This window comes from Hylobates moloch, unplaced genomic scaffold (assembly GCF_009828535.3).
Source record: "Hylobates moloch isolate HMO894 unplaced genomic scaffold, HMol_V3 SCAFFOLD_14, whole genome shotgun sequence".
NCBI lineage: Eukaryota > Metazoa > Chordata > Mammalia > Primates > Hylobatidae > Hylobates > Hylobates moloch.
In genome coordinates this window covers 100623459-100645793 of record NW_026652289.1, presented here as the reverse complement: position 1 = coordinate 100645793, position 22335 = coordinate 100623459, and the positions used below count along the sequence as shown (strand labels likewise).

At 41.3% G+C, this 22335-nt stretch overlaps 1 protein-coding gene across 2 annotated transcripts in view; it reads left to right on the top strand.

The window, feature by feature from the left end:
* The window catches only part of MNS1 (meiosis specific nuclear structural 1), a 433362-nt gene that overhangs the window by 385105 nt on the left and 25922 nt on the right, over positions 1-22335 (top strand). The window contains exons 1-3 of one of the 2 annotated variants that reach the window (XM_032174523.2): positions 12116-12281; positions 13004-13225; positions 20736-20863. In XM_032174523.2, the coding sequence (XP_032030414.1) occupies positions 12279-12281; positions 13004-13225; positions 20736-20863 (353 nt within the window). In that variant the 5' untranslated portion in view covers positions 12116-12278. Of the gene's footprint in view, positions 1-12115; positions 12282-13003; positions 13226-20718; positions 20864-22335 lie in introns of those variants that run through there. The other variant, XM_058427955.1, reaches the window with a different exon arrangement.

Sequence of the window (22335 nt, the reverse complement as noted above, 5' to 3'; positions counted from 1 at the left end):
CAAAAATCCAAGAAGTGTCCTGATGGTTGTCCCTTCTCAATAACTACTGCAATTTCTGCTTGGGAGGCATAACCAACAACAAGAAAACCAGGACAGCTCAAGGAGATGGGTCACTCCAGGCTCCAGGTCCGGAGCAGGGCATCAAGGGCAAGGGCTGCAACATCAGTAGGACTGCCAACCTGTGCAAATCCTACCCATCTTCAAAGCTTAGTGTAACCAACTACTCTCCCTTTTAGCTCTCCCTTCCCTCCCTGGGCCACATGCAGCTCTCCCTCTTCTGATCTCCTCTTACAATGTGGTACAATTAAGCATTTTATTATATTAGTCTCATAGTCTAATCATTCCTTCTATGTTGTGTTACCACAATGAGATCACAATTGTGTCTTTCATTTCTTTGAAATCAGAAACACAAAAGGTCAGATATGTGGTAGGTATTTAATACTTAACCTAAATTAGAGAATCAGAAAAACAACTTTGGGGAAACATTTATATAGCTTCTGCCTTTAACACAATAGAAAACAGATCCAGAGAATTGCTGCTTTATTTGTTCTACAAGCATCTAGTGAAACTTCCAAGCCACTGTGCTGGGTGCTGTGGGGGAGACAGACATGCCCAAGAAAGGAGCACTGGCCTCACAGACCTTTCAGTCAGGCGTGAGAAAGAGGACGTGTGCACCAGTTATCAAAGATGGCAACCCATGTGGAAGGTGAAAACAAGGCTGTGGAATCTCAGGTGAGGGAGGGAGTGGGTCAGCTGAGAGACTCAGATGGTTTTATGGAGACAGTGGAACCTGAACCCAATCTTGAAGGATTTGATATATGGGGTTTGGGGAAGAGTACCCAAGTGTGTATGCATTTTGGCCTTTACCAAGCTTTAAGTCCAATTCAAAACCAGACCACAGAGTCATATGTGCCAACTGTGATTGTGGCTATAATTCACACTGAGTGCTATAGTTTGAATGTCCCTCCCTGACCCATCAAAATTAATGTGTTGAAAGCTTGATTCCCAAAGCAATGGTGTTGGGTGATGAGGCCTAATTGGAAGTGTTTGGATCATGGGGCTCCGCCCTCATGAATGAATTAATGCGGTTATGGCAGGAGCATGTTCCTCATAAAAAGACGAGTTTGGTCCCTCTCTCTGTGTCCTTCCACCATGTTATGACACAGCAAGAAGGCCCTAGTCAGATGCCAACACCTTGATCTTGGACTTGCCAGCCTCTAGGAATATGACACATAAATTTCTGCTTTTAGCCAGTCTTCTTGGGTATGTTATGTTATAGCAGCACAAAACAGACTAAGACACTGAGCCTCCAGAGGGCTTCCTGAAGGTACACTTTGATCTGCCTGAATTGGAGCTCCTCTTGATGTGGCCAACCCCAGCTCCCCCATAGAAAGAAAGCTGTCTCTCGTCTTGTTTCTGAATTTCACTTGTCCCCTCTTATCCGTACCCCACAAGTGCAGGGAAGCTTCCAGTCCCACTCTCCTTTGGCAGAGACAGGGCACTGACCCCACCTGCTCTCACCCCAGCACGTTAGACAGTGTGTTTCCTCTACCTGCTGCAGTCCTGGCCCCCGCTCTGTTTTATGTAGGGTTCAAACTGTGCTCTTGGAGGCTGGGCAGGAGTGCTGGCCACTTCTCTCTCAATTCAGCCCACACTCTGCCTCTAGAGTTTGTACTTCGTCTGGAGGGACGCCAGGTGGAGCCTATTTCTGAGAAAAGCCGCAGGGGTTTAGCAGTTCAGACGGCACCGACCGGAGCTACCTAGCCCTATGCAGCTCAGACCTCTCCTCTTAATTCCTCACTCTTCCTTGGGGTTGGCTTTCCACAGCCCTCCAGCCTGCACAGCAGGTTCCAGACAAGTCAGGACACCCTTGTTTTCTCTCCCTGATGCTGCCTGGAACTCTTTCTGTCCTGCCTCACCTCTAGGAGTAGCAGCTCCAGCCTTGTTCTTGATTCTGCTCATCTGGCTCACCCTCACTGGGCATCTCTAGTGGCCAAAGAAAGTCTCCACGCAATATCCTTTTTTATTTCTGCTTGCTTGCTTTTATCTCCCTTTCCTTATTCCCTTAGGATTTAGAGGGAGAGGAAAAGCATGAAGATGCCGGGACAGCAGTATGGGAGGCACAGAGGAGTACCGGATAATGTGCTGCTTTTTGCAAACTCAACTTAGAAGACTGCCCAATCTATTTGCTCTTCTTTCTTCTTTCTAGATGTGAGTCTCCAGTCTCCTGCCCTCAGCTTAGCTGGAAGCTGGATAACAGCCACATTAAGAGGCTTTCTGGAAGTGGCTTTTGGATGAAAAGGGGGCCTCTCAGGTACTCCACTCTCACCTTGCAGGCTCTGCAGCAGCTGGTCTATCTGGTGGCACTGGGAGTAATATGGGAGACCCCTGCATGCCGGGGTCCCCTGGAGTGTCCTCCTCATAGCATGAGGGTTCTTCTCAGGGATACTGAGGATAATTCACAATGGCTTTATAGTCGCAATATCCTTTTTTTATTTCTTTAGTTCCTGTGTCCCAAATTTTAGTACAAATAAACATGTATACATGGCAAGAAAATATGATCCAGTGCTAACCATTTAGTAAATGTGTGATTTCATGTGATTTCACCTTGTCTAGTGTCACCCTCTTTGAGGCAGGGCAATCAATCAGGACATTAGCCAGTTACTTTCCCTCACCTTCCAGCCACTCCTCGCTCTTTTTTTTTTTTTGAGACGGAGTCTTGCTCTGTCGCCCAGCCTGGAGTGCAGTGGCGCAATCTCGGCTCACTGCAACCTCCACCTCCCAGGTTCACACCATTCTCCTGCCTCAGCCTCCCAAGTAGCTGGGGCTACAGGCGCCCGCCACCACGCCCGGCTATTTTTTTATATATATTTTTAGTAGAGACGGGGTTTCACCGTGGTCTCGATCTCCTGACCTCGTGATCCGCCCGCCTCGGCCTCCCAAAGTGCTGGGATTACAAGCGTGAGCCACCACGCCCGGCCTACTCCTCACTCTTATCACCAGACTGTGAATGGGAGCCTTGCTCCTTCATCCTGAGCCATCCATCAAGACCCAGCACTAGGGCCAGGTCTGGTGATGGTGGCCAGACTGCTCACACTGCTGCCCCAGAACATCCAGGTACTTTTAAACACTACCTGCTTAGGGCTTTCTGTGGGTTTGGACCGAGTGAAAAGGCTAGGGGGGTGGCCATAATTGGTCCCACAGGCTTAGTATTTGAAATTGTGGGTAGTAACCTCTAGAGTCCCGGCCTGAAGATGCGAGAACCTCAAGCTCTGATAACTGGTGGGTCCAGAACAGCCCAGCTCCTGGCCAGTCTGATTAGGTGGGAGGGGAATTGAACAGGATCCCACCTGATCCTTCTCTACCTCCATCCCCAGAAACCCCATCAGGGTTGTTAAATATCTCAGATTAGCTCACCAATAAGTCTCAGGATATATTCACTGGCGAAAATGGCATGAAATGCACAGACATTAAGTTCTTAATATTTATCTTCTCCAAAGGGTTTTAACACTACTAAAAACTGAAAATAAACTCAACATAGCTTGCATTTTAGAAATGGTCCTCTAGATGTGTGATAAAGATGATCCTTTTCAATTTGCTAAGCAAATGTTTTAGAATCTGTGAACCCAAGACTAATTCAGCCAGAAAGCGTGTTCTGCAGATTGCAAGCCTTGGCTCCCTCTAGTGGCCCTGACTGAGCCTTCGTTCCAGGCTTGAAATGCCCGGGACTTAAGAACTGTATGGGGATTTCAAAGCCCAGCTCAGCTAGCACCTCTTCCTTTTAATGCTCTGGTGACTCTTGACTACATGTATCTCCTCCCACTATGAGCAACTGTGTTATTTTCTGTTGCTAACAACTAGCATTTTTAAATATTCAGTTTATAAGTGAATTGTTTCTTGTGTATTTTCTTTCCCCCCCAAAAAATCACAATTGTGTCTTTGAAATGGGAAACACAGTATCAGGCATGCAATACTATCTAATACTTAATACTTTAAATTTAGGAATTATAATATTAGAGTTAGTAGAAATGTTTGTATGTTAAGAAAGCTTCTCCTTTGACAAAATAAGAAACAGATCCAGAGAATCACTGCTCTATTCATTCCACGGGTGTCTGTCAAGTGAAACTTCCAAGTCACTATGCGGGGTACCATGGAGGAGACGGAGATATCCAGGAGATAAGCCCCGATCTCATGGACCTTTCAATGAGGCATGAAAAAAAGGACAGGTGCACCAATCATCAAAGATAGAAAGCCCTAAGGAAGGTAAAAGTAAAGCCTGAGGGATCTCAGGTGAGGGAGGTAATGAGTCAGCTGAGGGACTCAGCATGGTGTTATGGAGATGGTGGACCTTGACCTTGACCTTGAAGGATGTGTAGGATTTGATTATGTGGAATAAGGGGAAAGTGTGGTGGTGTGAAAGCACATCCAGGGAGGGTGATGTAAAGGGAGAATATCAGAAACTAAGATGTGAGTGCCTTAGGGTCAAACTACAGAAGATCTTTTTATTTTATTTTTATTTAAGACAGGATCTCACTCTGTTGCCCAGGCTGGAGTGCAGTGGCGTGATCATGGCTCACTGCAGCCTCAAACTCCCCGGGCTCAAGTGACCCTTCCACCTCAGCCTCCTGAGTAGCTGGGACTACAGGTGCATACCACCATGACAGGCTAATCTTTGCATTTATTGTAGAGATGAAGTGTCACCATGTTGCCCAGGCTGTTCTCAAACTACTGAGCTCAAGCGATTCTCCCGCCTCGGCTTCTCATTTACTTTAGTTTTTTAAGAGACAGGGTCTTGCTGTGTCACCCAGGCTGGAGTGCAATAGCGTAATCGTGGGTCACTGGAGTCTTGACTCCTGGGCTCAAGCAATCCTCCAACCTCAGCCTCCCAAGTAGCTGGGACCACAGGAGCATGCCACAATGCCCAGCTAGTTTTTATTTTATTTTATTGTAGAGACAAGGTCTCACTGTGTTGTCCAGGCAGGTCTCAAACTCTTGGGCTCAAGCGATTCTCCCACCTTGGCCTCTCAAAGTGCTGAGATTATGGGTGTGAACCACCATGTCTGGCCTACAGAAGGTCTTGAATGGCAATGAAGAAGCTTGTACTCCGTTGAGCAGGAAGAGGGACTGGAGGAAGAACTTGTAAAAATTCCAGCTTCTTGAATATATATTTGGCTCCTTTTAAAAAAATGGATTCTCCATCCAGCTGTCCATTTATCATTTATAGAGAGATTAACATAGGAGATTCAGGCATGGACTAGGTATCTCCTAAGTTTACTTCTTAATCGATATTACATGATTGGGATTTTTCAACCATAAATTGACCCTACATTATAGGAGGGAAGACCTTGCATTTCTTTTTGTACTTAGTAGGTGCTCAATGAATGCTTCCTCAGTTAACAGATGACATGAACAGGGTTGTGTTTCAGAAAGAGGAATTTGGCAGCAAGGTTTAAACTAGATTGGCAAGAAGGGAGAGACTGGATACAGGAAGGCTGCTCAGGACATTATTACTCATTTTCAAGGCCTAAACTAGGTGAGTGGAAATGAGAGTAGAAAGAAGTTTAACATTGGGGAAGCAGAATCAAGACTGCTATTTTATTGTGATTATTTGTGACCCTCTTCCTCAATGAATTGACAATTTCATGAGAACAAGAACTCTAACTTATTTGGCATTGTATCCCCACTACCTAACAATAACTAGCACATGTAAGTGCTGAGTATGTATTCAATGAGCTGTGGAATCAATGTTGAATGGTTTTTGAATAAGTAATTGAGATAGTGTTATTTGAGGGGCATTGGCCATCCAAGCCCCAGGACAAGGAGCAGCCAGAGATGCTGGATGTGAGCCTAGGATTTGGGTGACCCTGGCCCGGGGCAGAAGGGACACAGCACACAGCAGCGATCTCTGCCTTCTTACTATCCACTCCCTTTAGCCTGTGCTGGGCAGGCCTTCATCCCTACATCCTATAAAAGCTTTTCACATTTGAGTCACCCACACCCTCGTGTCCTTCTCTCCTCTCTCTCTCTCATTTTACTTAATGTCTCATTAGCATTTGACACAGTTGACCATGCCATCCTTGGAATAGTCTCTTCACTTAACTTCCAGGATACTACTGTCCTGGTTTTCTTTCTACCTAGCCTGTCAAACAGCTACAATTAACAGTTTTTAATCAGTGGTTTCCACCTTGGCTGCACGGTAGAATCACTGAGGAGTTTTAAAATTTCTTGGTACTCAAACTGAACCCCAGACCAATCAAATCAGATCTGTGAAGGATGGGTAGAGGTTCAACATTAAAAAGAAAATCTTCTGGTAATTTCAATGTGCATGGAGTGTTGTAAACCACTTCTGTAAATATTGAAGTTCCTCAAGTCTCAGTCCTTGATCTCTTATACCCTTGATCTCCTTGATATACCTAGTCCCATGGGTTTCAAAAGCATCCTTATCAGTTGATGTGTAGATCAATACTTCTAGCCCCAGCTTCTCTTCTGAACTATAGATTTATACACACGAGTGTCCTATTGAAGATCTTCAGTGGCATGTAGACATCTCAAATTTAACATGTCCAAACACAACTCTTTATTTTTTCCTGGCCTCCAAGTCTTCTCCTCCGACGTTCTCCGTCCAGTCGATGGTACCATCATTCATTCAGCTATGCCAGCAAGGACACCTGGGAGATATATTTGAGTCATCTCTCTGTCATTCCTTACACCTAATCCATTGCCAAGTCCCGTTGGTTTTATTTCTAAAATTCATTCTGAACCCAATCGCTTCCCATAACCTCCACCACCACTATGCTCAACCTCACCTGCTCTATAACTCTACCTTTCCAACTGCTTCACCTGACTTCACTGTCATTCCCTTACAGCCCTCTCAAGCAGCAGTTGGAGGGATCTCTGCAAACTTAGATCACATCGTGTTTCTCATTCTTTAAAATAAATCCTTCAGTGACTTCTGTAATTATTTAGAACAAAATCCAAATTATTTGATCTGACCCCTGCCTACTGCTCCAACTCATCTGTCATTCTCCCCTTTGTTTGCTGTGCTCCTACTACAAGCCTTTGCCTGGGATGCTCTTCTGCCTAAACCTTCACGACGTGATGTTCACCATTCAGGTGTCTGTTCCCATGTCACCTGTTCAGAAAAGTCTTCAGTGACCTCACTCATCACAGCTAAAATTGTCACCTGGTTGTCCTCTAACTTAACCTTGCTTTATTCTTGTCTTAGCCCTTCTTGCTCTCTGCAACAATGATATTTGTTTATCTGTTTGTTTCTTTGTCTTCCTCCAGTAGAAGGCAGGGACCTTGTCTTGGTTGTTTACTGTTGTATCTCTGGCACCTGGTAGGTTCTTAGTTATTATTTGTTGAATGAATTGTCAAATCCAGAGTTGAAGTTCAAACTGATACTGAGGCAAACTGCACAATCAAGGTGTCAGTGTGGGGTGGATGAGTGATCACAGCACAAGGCACAATTAATCAAAGGCTCTATTAAAGGTATTTGGGGAGATTATCTGGCTCAATGCTGTGTATACTGTCTGTCTCCCCTAAATTACCATTCCTGCTCTAGTTATAGTATCTGAAACTCTTTCATTGGCAATTTAGATTCATGCTTCTATGTTGAAAGATTATACTTTCTTTTGAATTCTCTTCTAAAATTCAAATATCCTCAGCATACTTCTATTGGCTAATAAAATATTAGGGGGAAAAGATGTTCTGAGAGACCCCGAGGGGACTAAGAACAGAGAGAAGGCAGATGATGGCCACACCAAGTCATCTTCACTATGCTGTAATGCCTTTGACAGAGCTCTTTGTGGGAATCAGTCCTAGCCTTCAAGAAGCTGTATAGCTAGAGGCCTTAACAACAACAACAAAAACTTTATGTGGATCCCGATGGGATTAGCAACCTCCTAATTTCTCTCTCCCCTACGTAAACTCCAATGCCATTTTTCAATCCCCAGTATAGTTTCTCAAGTATGGAGACTTAACAATTTTGTAGCCTACTTTAAATGCCCTTTGCACTCCTGATTGTTTTTTCCATCACAGCAAATCAACCAGCCCTACTTGTTTCCAGAGGAAAGTGGTTCTGTAGCAGGTAATTTTAACATATCCAAACAATATCATATTTTTAAATGATTATTAAAAATGTATACATCTTTAATGTAAAGCAATACATTTTAATAACATTAGAAACAAAAAATTTGATTACATTGGTATTGCAACTTGGGTTCCCAGAGAAACAGTCTTAGAGACAGAGATTAGCATGCAGAATACGTATTAGGGACTGTATTAGTCCGTTCTCACATTGCTATGAAGAAATACCTGCAACTGGGTAATTTATAAAGGAAAGACGTTTAATTGACTCACAGTTCAACATGGCTGGGGAGACCCGAGGAAACTTACAATCGTAGCGGAAGGGGAAGCAAACACATCCTTCTTTGCATGGCAGTAGGAAAGAGAAGTGCCTAGCAAAAGGGAGAAAATCCCCTTATAAGACCATCAGACCTCATAAGAACTCCCTCACTATCATGAGAACAGCATGCGGGTAACTGCCCCCATGATTCAATTACCTCCCACTGGGTCCCTCCCATGACATGTGGGGATTATGGGAACTAAATTCAAGATGAGATCTGGGTGGAAACACAGCCAAACCGTATCAATCCACCCCTGGCCCCTTCTAAATCTCATGTCCTCACATTTCAAAACACAATCATGCCCTTCTAACAGTCCCCCAAAGTCTTAACTCATTCCAGCATTAACTAAAAAGTCCAAGTCCAAAGTCTCATCTGCGACAAGGTAAGTCCTTTCCATCTATGAGCCTGTAAAATCGAAAGCCCTCTTCTCACAGCTCCACTAGGCATTGCCCCAGTGGGGACTCTGTGTAGGGGCTCCGACCCCACATTTCTCTCTCACGCTGCCTTGGCAGAGGTTTTCCATGAGGGCTACACCCCTGCAGCAAACTTCTGGACATCCAGGCATTTCCATACATTCTCTGAAATCTAGGTGGAGGCTCCTAAACCTTAATTCTTGACTTCTGTACCTCTGCAGGCCCAATACCACATGTAAGCTTCTAAGGCTTGGGGCTTGCACCCTCTGAAGCAATGGCCTGAGCTGTACATTGGCCCCTTTTAGCCCCAGCTGGAACTGAATCCACTGGGATGCAAAGCACCACGTCCCAAGGCTGCATAGAGCAGGGGGTGCCTGGGCCCAGCCTACAAAACCACTTTTCCCTCCTAGGCCTTGAGTCCTGTGATGCAAGGGGCTGCTGTGAAGGTCTGTGACAGGCCTTGGAGACATTTTCCCCATTGTCTTGGTGATTAACATTCAGCTCCTCATGACTTATGCAAATTTCTGCAGCCGGCTGGAATTTCTCCTCAGAAAATGGGGTTTTCTTTGCCATCGCATTGTCAGGCTGCAAATCTTCCAAACTTTTTTGCTCTGCTTCCTCTTGAACACTTTGCCACTTAGAAATTTCTTCTGCCAGTTACCCTAAATCATCTCTCTCAAGTTCAAAGTTCCACAGATCTCTAGGGCAAGCGCAAAATGCCGCCAGTCTCTTTTTATAGCAAGAGTCACCTTTATTTCAGTTTGCAAGAAGTTCCTCATCTCCATCTGAGACCTCCTCAGCCTGGACTTCATTATCCATATCACTATCAACATGTTGGTCAAAATCATTCAACAAGTCTCTAGGAAGTTCCAAACTTTCCCACATTTTCTTGTCTTCTGAGCCCTCCAAACTGTTCGCACCTTTGCCTGCTACCCAGTTCCAAAGTCACTTCCACATTTTTGGGTATCTTCACAGAAGCACACCACCCTCTACAGTACCAACTTGCTGTATTAGTTACTCTTTCACATGGCAGCAGGAAGGAGAAGAGGGAAGCCCCTTATAAAACCATCAGATCTCATGAAAGCTTACTCAATGTCATGAGAATAGCATGAGGGAAACTGCTCCCATAATTCAGTTACCCCCCACAAGGTCCCTCCCACCATATGTGGGGATTTGGGGAACTACAATTCAAGATGATATTGGGGTAAGGGCACAGCCAAACCATATCAGAGACTGCTCACAGGATCAACACTTGTGGAAGGGAAGGAGGCAGGGCTGGACGGAAGGAAAAGCTGAGCTTACTGCAGTCTCAGCAAAGGCCTCAGCTATTCCCTCAGGAGCTGTAAAGCTAGATGACCCTTCAGAGTTGACTCTCCTCACAGTGAGAAGGCTAGGCGTTCATGGATACAAGCTGATACTGGGTGAGAGTGGTCTGCGACAAAGGATAATTTCTGGAGAGGGCTGACAGCTCAGGGCTGTCTACTGGCAGCACTCCCAGCATCTAGGAAAATAAGTCCTCAGACCTGAAGACAGCATCCATTAAACCTAGTGTTTTCAAATTGATGTCATTTTTTGGTTGCTATTAATAACATTATTCTGGGTATCTATTGCAAGGCAGTTGGATAAAATTATGTACTAAGAGTCTCTAGTGAGCTGGCTTTGCTGCACATGACTCTTTTCTTATTAGTGTACTTCTTTTTTTGTTTTTGATTTTTTTTTTTTTTTTTTTTTGAGGCAGAGTCTCGCTTTGTCGCCCGGGCTGGAGTGCAGTGGCGCAATCTCGGCTCCCTGCAACCTCCGCCTCCTGGGTTCACGCCATTCTCCTGCCTCAGCCTCCCAAGTAGCTGGTACTACACGCGCCTGCCACCACGCCCGGCTAAATTTTTTTGTATTTTCACTAGAGACGGAGTTTCACTATGTTAGCCAGGATGGTCTCAATCTCCTGACCTCATGATCCGCCCGCCTCGGCCTCCCAAAGTGCTGGGATTACTGGCGTGAGCCACCACGCCCGGCCTGTACTTCTAAAATACTTTCATTTTTCTATCTCTAATAAGTGTTACCATATGTAGATAAGAGTGTTGTTTTGTTGTTACTGACATTATTGTTCTTATTTAACATCCTATGAGGGATTCACATTATGCACCAGGTCCTGGGATTGCGTCTTAACCATCTGCAGTGGTCATTCTGGTTCGTGAGAAAGATAAGATTTGACTCTCATTAATTCTACAGATTCATTTGAATCCAATTCCCAGGACTTTTCTTTAAAATAAACAAACCATATAAACTCCTCAGGTTGGATGGTGTTGGAAGAACTAATTATTCGTGCTTCCCATTACAGTTTTGTTCACGTAAGGACTACAGATTGCAGCACCGAGTAAGTATAATTGAGAATTACTGTGTTCTGTGGCTCACAGGTGGAAAATAAAACTGAGGCAGCCCATGTGAGGAAAAAGTGGATTCTTGCCATGTAAGTGAGGCCATGAGGACCCATGATTGTGGCCTTTATCGCTCAGGCCTGCCCAGTGGATACTAGGAAAAGGACCCTCTTTCCAGTATGTTTTTTCACCCTGGCAAGTTTAGTCTCTGAAATAAAACTAAGTTACACCTTAGCTTCTTCATCTTTCTGCAAAAATATGGCCATGAAAAGGCAAGGACATTATAATTAGCAAATTCTGCTATGTCTGAGCAAGCATTTGGCAAATCATAGATTCTTATTAGATATGTTCTACTAGTCTGAAATTATAATTTGGGAGCTTGTAGTTGGTACCAGGTATTTCTCTCTTGGTACCTGGACCACATAGCAGAGTAAGATTCATGTGGCTCATATATTTTAGTCCCAAAATTTACCAGCAGCTTCTGCGGGGGGGTGAAGTGAAGGCTGCTGGAAGCTCATGCTACCCTCAGTGCCTCACAACCCAGCAAAGGGGACAGCGACCTGGACTCCCACTGCTGACGATTAAACCAGTCATCGTCCCTAGCAGAGACCTGGCTGACTAAGCACTTAGTGTGCGGGATGCTCCATGCGTGGAAATTGCAGTAGTTTGCGTATTTCTCTGTGCGCAGTTTCCACAGGCCTGAACTTGGCTCCCAAACCCACTCAAACCGCAGTTTGGCCGCTGGAGAGAAATCGAGCTTCCCTAGCCCACTGCAAAGGCCTGGGTCAGGCCACAACCTGAACTTCCCGCTTTTCTAATTTAGACCTATGGAAGTAGCCCTCCTGCCTTGTTCCTAAGAAGCTCAATGCCGATTGGATCTTATCGCGTCCAATGGGAGGCCACGTTCTTTGTGGGTCAGTTTTGGTCGCGCGGAGGGTGCGCAGCTCCACCGTCGCCAGGACGCCGCGTAAACACCTGAGCGCGCGCAGCCAGCTGCGCTCCTTGGGGCTGCTGGCCGCTGCGTTTGCGGCGGGAGGTGGTGGCGGCGGTCCCACGAGAGGGTGTATTTTTCGTCAGCCAAGATGGTGAGCCAGTTTGGGGACTCGAAACTCCTTGATTATTTGTTGATTTAATTTTAGTTTGGCGCTCATCTGCTTCTAAAAAAGGATTTTAATTGCTTAATCTGGTCATTAATTGGGAAACTTGTATTTGCTTTCGGAGGCTTCAGGTGCTGTTAGAAGGGACGCTCGCGGTGGTTTCCAGCCTTTTTGGCACTTTTCGTATAGTGTATTAAATGCATCTTTAAATCTGCCCAATAGAACCTCTGAAGAAATAAGTAGAAATAAAAGTGTAGGAGAAAGCGAATGGATAAATAGCAGCGAATTGACCTATTACATTTATATTAGGAAAACCTGATTAGCTTCTGAACAGCACTTTATGGCCCTGTGGTGGTAGTCGTGGTGGTGGTAGTGGTGGGTGGAATAAAGGGAGGAGAAATTCCCTGGTGGTAGTAAAGATCTGGGTCTGTAGGGTGCGATTAATCCTAGCACAGCTATTTATTAGCTGCAGAACCTTGGGTAAAGTGGCTTTTCATGTTTCATCTATAAAATAGGTAACAATAACAGTACCTATTTAATCGATATGTGAACTTATTTACCACGTTTACTTTTTATTCGGTATACTCCTTTGAATTTAGGAAGGAAGCCAGGCTCTTTGTATCCTTTGTTACTAAGGTTTATATCAATACATTTTTTAAAAATAGATTTTGGAGTATCAAAATATGCATCTTTTTTTTCTTCCATCTTAGGCTTCCAAAAGGAGAAATATGAGCTGTAGTGAAAGGCATCAGAAATTAGTAGATGAAAACTACTGCAAAAAATTACATGTCCAAGCTTTAAAAAACATCAACAGTCAAATCAGGAATCAAATGGTGCAGAATGAAAATGATAACCGTGTTGAGCGCAAGCAATTTCTCAGATTATTACAAAATCAACAATTTGAGCTGGATATGGAAGAGGCCATTCAAAAGGTAAGTTTTACTATTCATTGTTACATTTTTTTTTCTTCATTTTGCACCTTGGAAACGATGAAAGTGAGCTGCTAATGCTGGAAATGAGTAGATAACAGCAGCAGGTAAGTGATGCCTGATTGTGCCTCAGATCAGTTTAATCGTAAAGAGCTGGGTTTCTGGAGCCGGCCTGTCTTTGAATCCTACTACTGCTATACCTTAGCTACAGACCCTTGAGTAAGTTACTTTTACTGTTTTGTTTTTTTTTTCAGACGGAGTCTTGCTCTGTCGCCCAGGTTGCCGTGCAGTGGCACGATCTTGGCTCACTGCAACCTCCGCCTCCGGGATTCAAGCGATTCTTCTGCCTCAGCCTCCTGAGTAGCTGGGACTATAGGCGCGCAACACCACGCCTGGCTAATTTTTTAATTTTTAGTAGAGACGGGGTTTCACCATATTGACCAGGCTGATCTCGAACTCCTGACCTCATGATCCGCCCGCCTCGGCCTCCCAAAGTGCTGGGATTATAGGAGTGAGCCACCGCACCCCACCTGCTTTTATTTTTTATGCTTTTTCTATAAAATGGTGAATAAGAATAGTACCTCCTACTTAGGATTGTTTTAATAATGAGTTAATACATGCAAGGCCCTTGGAATAGTGCCTGGTACAGAATAAGCACTCAGATTTTTTTTTAACATAAATATGAACTCTGTAATTACTACCAGTTTTGTTCATGTAAGTACAATTGTGTTGCCTTTCATAAATTTCTAAAGACAAAAATTTAAGGGTGCCTTTAAAAAAGTTACTGAAATTAACATATACATTATTAAGTGGTAGAAAATGAACACTTAGGTATATCTCAATATTTTAAGGGATTAAGGTGGTAGAAAAGGGAAACTAATAAGAATTGAGACATGATAGAAGTGAATTGTCATAAATACATAAAAGGTATTCTGATATGTCAGTAGTTTTTGAGTAGCTGCTGTATGTTAAACATTTTGGAGGATTTTGTGGAGAATAACAAAAGCAAATTTAAAAAATGATACACACCCTTCTGTGTTCCAAATTCAAAAGCTTAGATATGATTTTTTTTTAACTGAGAAAGATCTTAGGGGTTGGATATTTTTCCTATTCTTTTTATTATTTTCTCTTTAATTTGAAAGAATATCCCAGGTATCACACCAGCTCTTTCCTACATACTTAAGTGTACATCTAACAAAATATGTACGTTTTCTTACATGGAGTACCATAATACTATTATCTCGCCCATTCCATAAACACATTTCTGTGATTGTGTCAAAAATCTCCTTTTACAGTTGGTTTGTTTTAACCAAGATCCAAGCAAGGTTCATAGGGTGTATTTGGTGGGTATGTCTGTTTAAGTCCCTCTTAATTGAAAACAGCCCCTCCTTCCAGTTTGTTTTTTTTTTTTTTGACTTCATGTTTTTAGCTTGCTAAACTAAGCCAGTTGTTTTAATCCAGTAGCCCACATTCTGAATATACGTGTTTGCTTCCTCATGTTCCTTTAATTTATTTCCCTATCTGTTATATTTCCTCTAAATAGAACCTAGCCATAAAGACACAATTAGATTGCGGTCCACCTTTTTTGGCAAGAATACTCCAGAGGTGATGCTGTCCTTTTCATTGTGTCACAACAGGGAACACATGAGGTCTGGTTGTTCCACTTTTAGTGATGCCAGTATTTATCAGTGGGTTTAGGGAGACAGTCTGGTTTCTTCACTGTAAAGGTTCCCATCAAACTTTCATCTGTGGTTTCACAAAAGAATTTTTTCTTTCATTAGTGGTTATAAAAACTGATTTTCTGATTCTTTTATTCCTTTCACATTTAATTAGCTGAAATTCCTCTGTAAAGGACTTTACCTCGGGCCAGCACAATTGCTCACCCCTATAATTCTAGCACTTTGGCAGGCCAAGATGGAAGGATCACTTGAGCCCAGGAGTTCAAGGCTGCAGTGAGCTATGATCTTGCCACCACACTCCAGCCTGAATGACAAGAGACCCTGTTCCCCTGCCCCCGCCCCACAAAAACAAACAAAAAAAACCAAAAAAACCACAAAACTTATTATTGACAAGGGTTATTTATTCTTACTGAAAAAAGAGACAGTTAATTTTCAGAGTAAGGAGTTGGTGTCCTATTTTCTTCCATTGGTGTCTACCTATGTTGTGGTTGTTTTTAAAATTTTGTTTTATTTAGTTTTTGACTTTGTCTCTTTTTAGAAGTACATTTATGGACTCATAGATGTTTATGTACTTAATTGCATTTATTATTTTTGATGCTCAAATTATCTCATCCTTGGCCAATCAATGGATGCCCATTTATATTGCCTCTGTGTCGTTTTTTGTTTTTGTTTTTGTTTTTGTTTGAGACAGAGTCTTCACATGTCTCCCAGGCTGGAGTGCAGCTGCACCATCTCGGCTCGCTGCAACTTCCGCCTCCTGGGTTCAAGAGATTCTCCTCCCTCAGCCTCCCAAGTAGCTGGGATTACAGGCCTGCACCACCATGCTAGGCTAATTTTTGTATTTTTAGTAGAGATGGGGTTTCACCATGTTGGCCAGGCTGGTCTTGAACTCCTGACTTCAAGTGATCTGCCTGCCTCGGCCTCCCAAAGTGCTGGGATTACATGTGTCAGCCACTGCACCTGGCCCTCTGTGTCCTTTTGACAATATTTCCTTAATCTTTGATACCTTCCTTGCTTTTTGTCAAAACAAAATGTTCTAGGCTTGTGATAATTTTATGTGTCAACTTGACTGGGCCTTGGGGTTTCTAGGTATTTGATAAAACATCATTCTCGGTGTTTCTGTGAGGTTTAGATGAGATTAGCATTTAAAGCCGTAGACTGAGTATAAAGCACATTGCCCTCCCTAATATGGGTGGGCCTCATCCAATCAGTTGAAGGCCTGAATAGAACAAAAAGATTGACCTTCCTTTGAGTAAGACAGAATTCTTCATGCCTGATTGCCTTTCAGCTGGGACATTTCCTTTTTTCCTAGTCATTGAACTCAAACTAAAACATTGGCTCTTTCTGGGTCTTGAGCCTGCTGGTTCTCAGGCTGTAGGACTCAAACTAGAACAAAACCATTAGTTCCTCAGCTTGCCAGCTCACCTTGCAGATCTTAGAACTTGCCTGCCTTCATAATCACTTACTCTAGAGAACCCTGACAAATACAAAGCTTATCTCTTATATTTCTTGTCCTACACCTGGAATCAGCCATTGTGCCAGGAAGCGCTGTTATCATTTAGTGGAAATAATATTTCAAGAAAACTTGTGTGCTAGGTTTACTCATAATTCTTGGGTTATCATTGCTTCCAGGTCTTTTCAGTGAACAAATCTTGGAAAATGCATATTTTTAACTTATTATTTTGAGATAAGTTTAGATTTATAGGAGAGTTGCAAAAACAGCGTAGAGAATTCACATATACCCTTCACCTGACTACTTCTTAACATCTTACTTAGATGAAAATCATAGAAAAGTTATCAAAATGGAGAATTTAGCTTTGATGGAATACTGTTAACTGTGAGATTTATTGAGATTTCATGAGTTTGTCCACTAATGTGTTTTTGCTACTTGAGGACCACAGATTGCATTTAGGTGTCATGTATCCTTAGTTTTTAGCCTTGAGAGGAATGTGGCTATGTGTCCTGAGTCACATAGCATGCTGCTACAACTTCTGCTTTTCCAATTACAGATTAAATCTTCCATATTCTTGTTCTGTAAATGATTAGGAAAGACACCAGAGATAAGACCCCTCAAGATCATTACCCTTTCTCATGGAATGTTCCTTAGAATGCAACTAATTAAATTGCTATAATATATATACTGACCTTAAATGGAAAATGTTGCAACCCTGTTAAGCTTCTCTGTCTCTGCCTATATAAGTGAAACCTTAACTTCCCCACGTTGGAACAATGACCCATTATTTTGGAGTTTGTGTTTCCTGAGTGGCTATCCTCAAGCTTTGCATTTGAATAAACTATAGTCATATATATATATATATATATATTTTTTTTTTTTTTTTTTGAGACAGCATTTCGCTTTTGTTGCCCAGGCTGGAGTGCAATGGTGCGATCTCGGCTCACTGCAACCTCTGCCTCCTGGGTTCAAGTGATTCTCCTGCCTCGGCCTTCCAAGTAGCTGGGATTATAGGCATACACCACCACGCCCAGCTAATTCTGTATTTTTATTAGAGATGGGCTTTCTCCGTGTTGGTCAGGCTGGTCTCCAACTCCCGACCTGAGATGATCTGTCCTCCTCGGCCTCCCAAAGTGCTGGGATTACAGGCGTGAGCCACCGTGCCCGGCCAGTCATTGTTTCTTCTCCAATCTTTGTCTCCTCTAGTTTGTAAGAATTCTTCACTTTTTGCTGTCTTTCATGACCTTGACAATTTTGAAGAGTACACGTTAGTTGCTGTAGTAGTTTTCAATTGCTAAGTAACGAATTACCACAAACTTAGCTGCTTAAAACAACACCCATTTATTATCTCAGTTTCTGCAAGTCAGAAATCTAGGTGTGGTGTAGCTGGGTTCTAAATATATTCCCAAGAGATAATTGAAGGCATATATCTACATAAAAACTCATACATGAGTGTCTATAGCAGCATTATTCATGACACCCAAAAAGTAGAAACCCAGATGCCAATCAGCTGATAAATGGATAAACAAAATGTGTTACATCTATACAATGGAATATTACACAGCCATAAAAAGGAATGAATTACTGATACATGCTACAACATGGATGAACCTTGAAAGCATTTTGCTAAGTGAAATAAACCAGATACCAAAGGCCACATATTGTGTGAATTCATTTATATGAAATATCCACAATATGCAAATCCATAGAGACAAAAAGTAGATAAGTGGGTGCCAGGGGTTGGGGGAAAAGGTGAGAGGAATAGTAGGTGACTGTTAATAGGTTACAGGTTTCTTTTGGGGCGATGTAAACATTCTGGAGTGTTGACATTTTATGCCACACACAAATGTACACACAGATGTGCTATATATAGTGTGTACACACAATCACCTATATATATCTATAGCATTTATAAAAATATAACATATGGCAGCTTTATAGCTTTATAGCTGCCATAGCACAAATGTTTATAATATATAGCAGCATTATTCATAAATGTCAAAATTTAGAAGCAACCAAGATGTCCTTCAATAGGTAATGGATAAACTGTGATACGTCCAGACAATGGAATATTACTCAGTGCCAAAATGAAATGAGTATGAAGCCATGAAAAGATGTGGAGTAAATGCATATTACTAAGTGAAAGAAGCCAGTCCAAAAAGGCTCCATTCTGTATAACTCCAACTATGTGACATTCTGGGAAAGGCAAAACTATGGAAACAGTAAAAATGTAAGTTGTTTTTAGGATTTTAGGGGAGGAAGGATTGAATAGATAGATCACGGAGGATTTTTAGGGTAGTGAAATGATTGTGTACAATACGATTATGATAGATACATATGATTATGTGTTGCCAAAACCCAAAGAACGTGTACCACCAAGAATGAACCTTAATGTAAACTATGGACTTTGGGTGATAATGATGCATAGGTTTAAGTAATGTAAATACAGGTTTATTGAGTGTAACAAATGTACCAGTCTAATGGAGGAGGCGGATAGAAGGGGAAGCTGAGCATGTGTGGGGACAGGGAATATATGGGAACTCTGTGTACTTTCTGCTCAATTTTGTTGCGAACCCAAAACTTCAAAGTCTATTTTTTTTAAGGCTCTGGAACTAGATAGTGGTGATAGATACACAACATTGTGATTATACAAAATCACTGAATTGTGAATTGTAAAAGGTGAATTTTACGCTATATGAATTATATCTCAATTATTAAAAAATAACATGTACCAAGAATGTTACATAAATGGCATCAAACTGTATGTAATCTTTTGAAATTAGCTTTTTTCACTTAGCGTAATTCGTGGAGATTCATCCAAGTTTTGCTTGTATTCTTTTTTATTGCTTCATTTCTTTTTATTGCTGAGTAGTATCCCATAGTATGGATGTACCACAGTTTATTTGACCATTCACATGATGAAGGATGTCTGGAGTATTTTTGGTATTGGCTATTATGAATAAATCTGCTGTAAACATTTGTATACAGGTTTTTAAATAAAAAGTTTTCATTCCCTGGGATAAATGCTTAAGAGGTACAATTGTTGAGTTGTGTGATAATTGCATGGAGGCTTTTTTTTTTTTTTTAAGAGACAGGGTCTTGCTCTGTTGCCCAGCTGGAGTGCAGTGGCGTGATCATGGCTTACTGCAGCCTTGAACTCCTGGTCTCAGGCGGTCCTACCTCAACCTCCTGATGTAGCTAGAACTACAGATTTGTGCCACCACACCTGGCTAATTTTCTGTAAGGACAGCATCTCTCTATGTTGTCCAGGCTGGTCCCAAACTCCTGGCCTTAAGGATCCTCCCGCCTTAGCCTCCCAAAGTGCTGGGACTACACGTGTAAGCCACAGCTCTCAGCTGCATGTTAGTTTTATATCAAACTATAAAACTGATTTTCAGAATGCCTGTACGATTTTACATTCCCACGCAGCAATATATGAGTGATAGTTTCTTGCCAGCATCTGGTGTTGGCACTGTTTTTTGTTTTAGCCATTCCAGTAGGTATGTAGTAATATCTCACTGCAATTTTAATTTGCATTTCCTGATGGCTAATTATGTTGAACATCTTTTCATGTGTTTTTATTAGATACTGAATTTAATCAAGCCTCTAGATCTTTCTGCCATTTTTATAGGAAATATAAAAGAGAAAAAAGTTTAGTGATATATCCTGGGGAAGCAATCAGTCAAATGCAAAATATGGAACATTCTACGGGATGTATGTCCTAATTTCTATAACAAATCAGTGGCTTGGGGGAAAAATGTTTGTAGAGGTGATTGTTACAGAATATATAAGAGACTTAAGAAAAATAATAATTAGATGCAATATGTGGATCTTGTTTGGATTTTGATTTGAGCAAACCAACTAGAAAAGTATCTTGAGACAATTGGGGAAGCTTGAATATGGACATGGTATTAGACATTAACTAAGGAATTATTGTTAATTAGACATGTTGATGACATGATTGTTATATTTTAAAAAATTGTGAACAGGTAGATATTCGTACTGAATTATTTACATGGTAAGTGACATGATGTCTAGGATTGTTTTAAAACACCCTAGCAGAAAAAGAATAAGGGAAAAAAGAGTGAAATGGAAGGTAGAGAAAAAAGATAAGCAGAATGTTGACAATTTTTGAAAACATGGGTGATGGGTACCTGAGAGTGTATTTTAATATTCTTCTTACTGTTGGCAATACTTGAAATTTTCCATGATAAAATATTTTGAAAAAGTATTTATTGAAACAACACTTCGTATTTTAAAATAAAACATCATCAATTGTTGGCCTTAAGGCATTTAGTTTTCTGTTATAAAAACAAATTCAACCTTGATGAAAAAAATCTGATTCTAGAGGACAAACAACGAAGTTACATTTTTCGTTCAGGCAGAAGAAAACAAGAGATTGAAAGAACTCCAGCTCAAACAAGAAGAAAAACTGGCTATGGAATTGGCAAAACTAAAACATGAAAGTCTAAAGGACGAAAAGATGAGGCAACAAGTAAGAGAAAACAGGTATCTTGGTTTTTCTAAATTTCATTTATTTAGTCTTTATCTTTAAACTCTTATGTAATCCTTAGCACCTGAAAGTGAAATTTCTTTGTTTATATCATTTCACTTAGTTAATATTTTGCCTGGAAATACTTATTGCTTTAAGTTCTATAAATATTTATTTGAGAAAAGAAGTTGTATTCATGGAAGTGTGAATATTTATAGTGAAAAATAAATAGCAGTCCCCTTGCTCTTTCCTTTACACATAAATTTTAAAATGACCTCTTATAAAAAATGAATTCCTAATCTTAAGAGAAACCTTAGGTAATAACTAGTTTAATTTTATACCACTACATAAATTTCCTACAGTATTTCTGGAATGACCGTTGACACTGTGTTTCAGTACCTCTAGTAACTGCAGTAGGAACTTTAGTCTTAATGTTAAATTATCTCCCCCCGCCATTGTTTTAAAATTAATTTCTCTGTGACTTCATGCATCTGTCTTCTTTAGATGTCCTTTCACACATATGAATGCACTAAATGTTTTCTTCTGTAAGTTAACTATCCCTTGTTCCTTCAGTTGTTTCTTATATAACCTGGCTTTAAGTTTATTCATCATCCTGGTTTCTTCTCTGATTACAGTTTAAATTATTAGTGTTCCTTAATTGCCCCCGTACTTCCGTATAATACTCCAGGAAAGACTGCCAGCTACTCCAGATGACAGGACATTATTCTAGAATGTTTCTTGATCCTGCCTAAGATCAAATTACTTTTTGGGAACAGCCTTGTCAGAGTGTTAATCAAAACTCAGGGCCAAGTAAATGCTAATCATATACTTATGTAATTAAATATATTGGAAATTTACTTCGATAGTTGTTACATTTTATCTTAATTGAGCAGGACGTCTATAGAATATTACAGGAACCATGGATGAGCTTCATGGATTTTGAACCTTGTTAAATTATATTAATATGTTTGGCAAATGTATCCATGCGTGTTTTTCTGGCTCCACAACTCTAATCAGATTCTCTAAGAGATTACTGATCCTTAGAAATTTAGAATTACTGCTAAAATCTGCATATTATTCTAGTGTCAAACTGTCTTTTTGGATCCTAACTCTCCAATCATCATTAGCTGTTACTCATGGTTTTTTTTTTTTATCACCTGAAGATGAAATATTTCTTATCTCTAATTCCCTGAAAACAAGAATTAAATAGAAGAGCTTTTCACTTCTAGCAATTGCAGATTAGGTTATTCAGATAAATGTTCCTCCTGAGAAAAAGTCTAGGAAAACCAGAAAATTAAGATCTGTGAAAGGAAGGAAACCAGAATGTGAGCTTGGCATTTGTAGTGGCATCTCCTCTAGAGGTTTCTGCTGATTCCAAAAAATGGCTGAGTTAAGTGAAGCAGAGCTTGGCCAAGAAGCATATGGCAGTATGTTCAACAGCGTTCTACAAGCTGTACACTTAAGATTTGTGCACTTTAGTGTGTGTTTT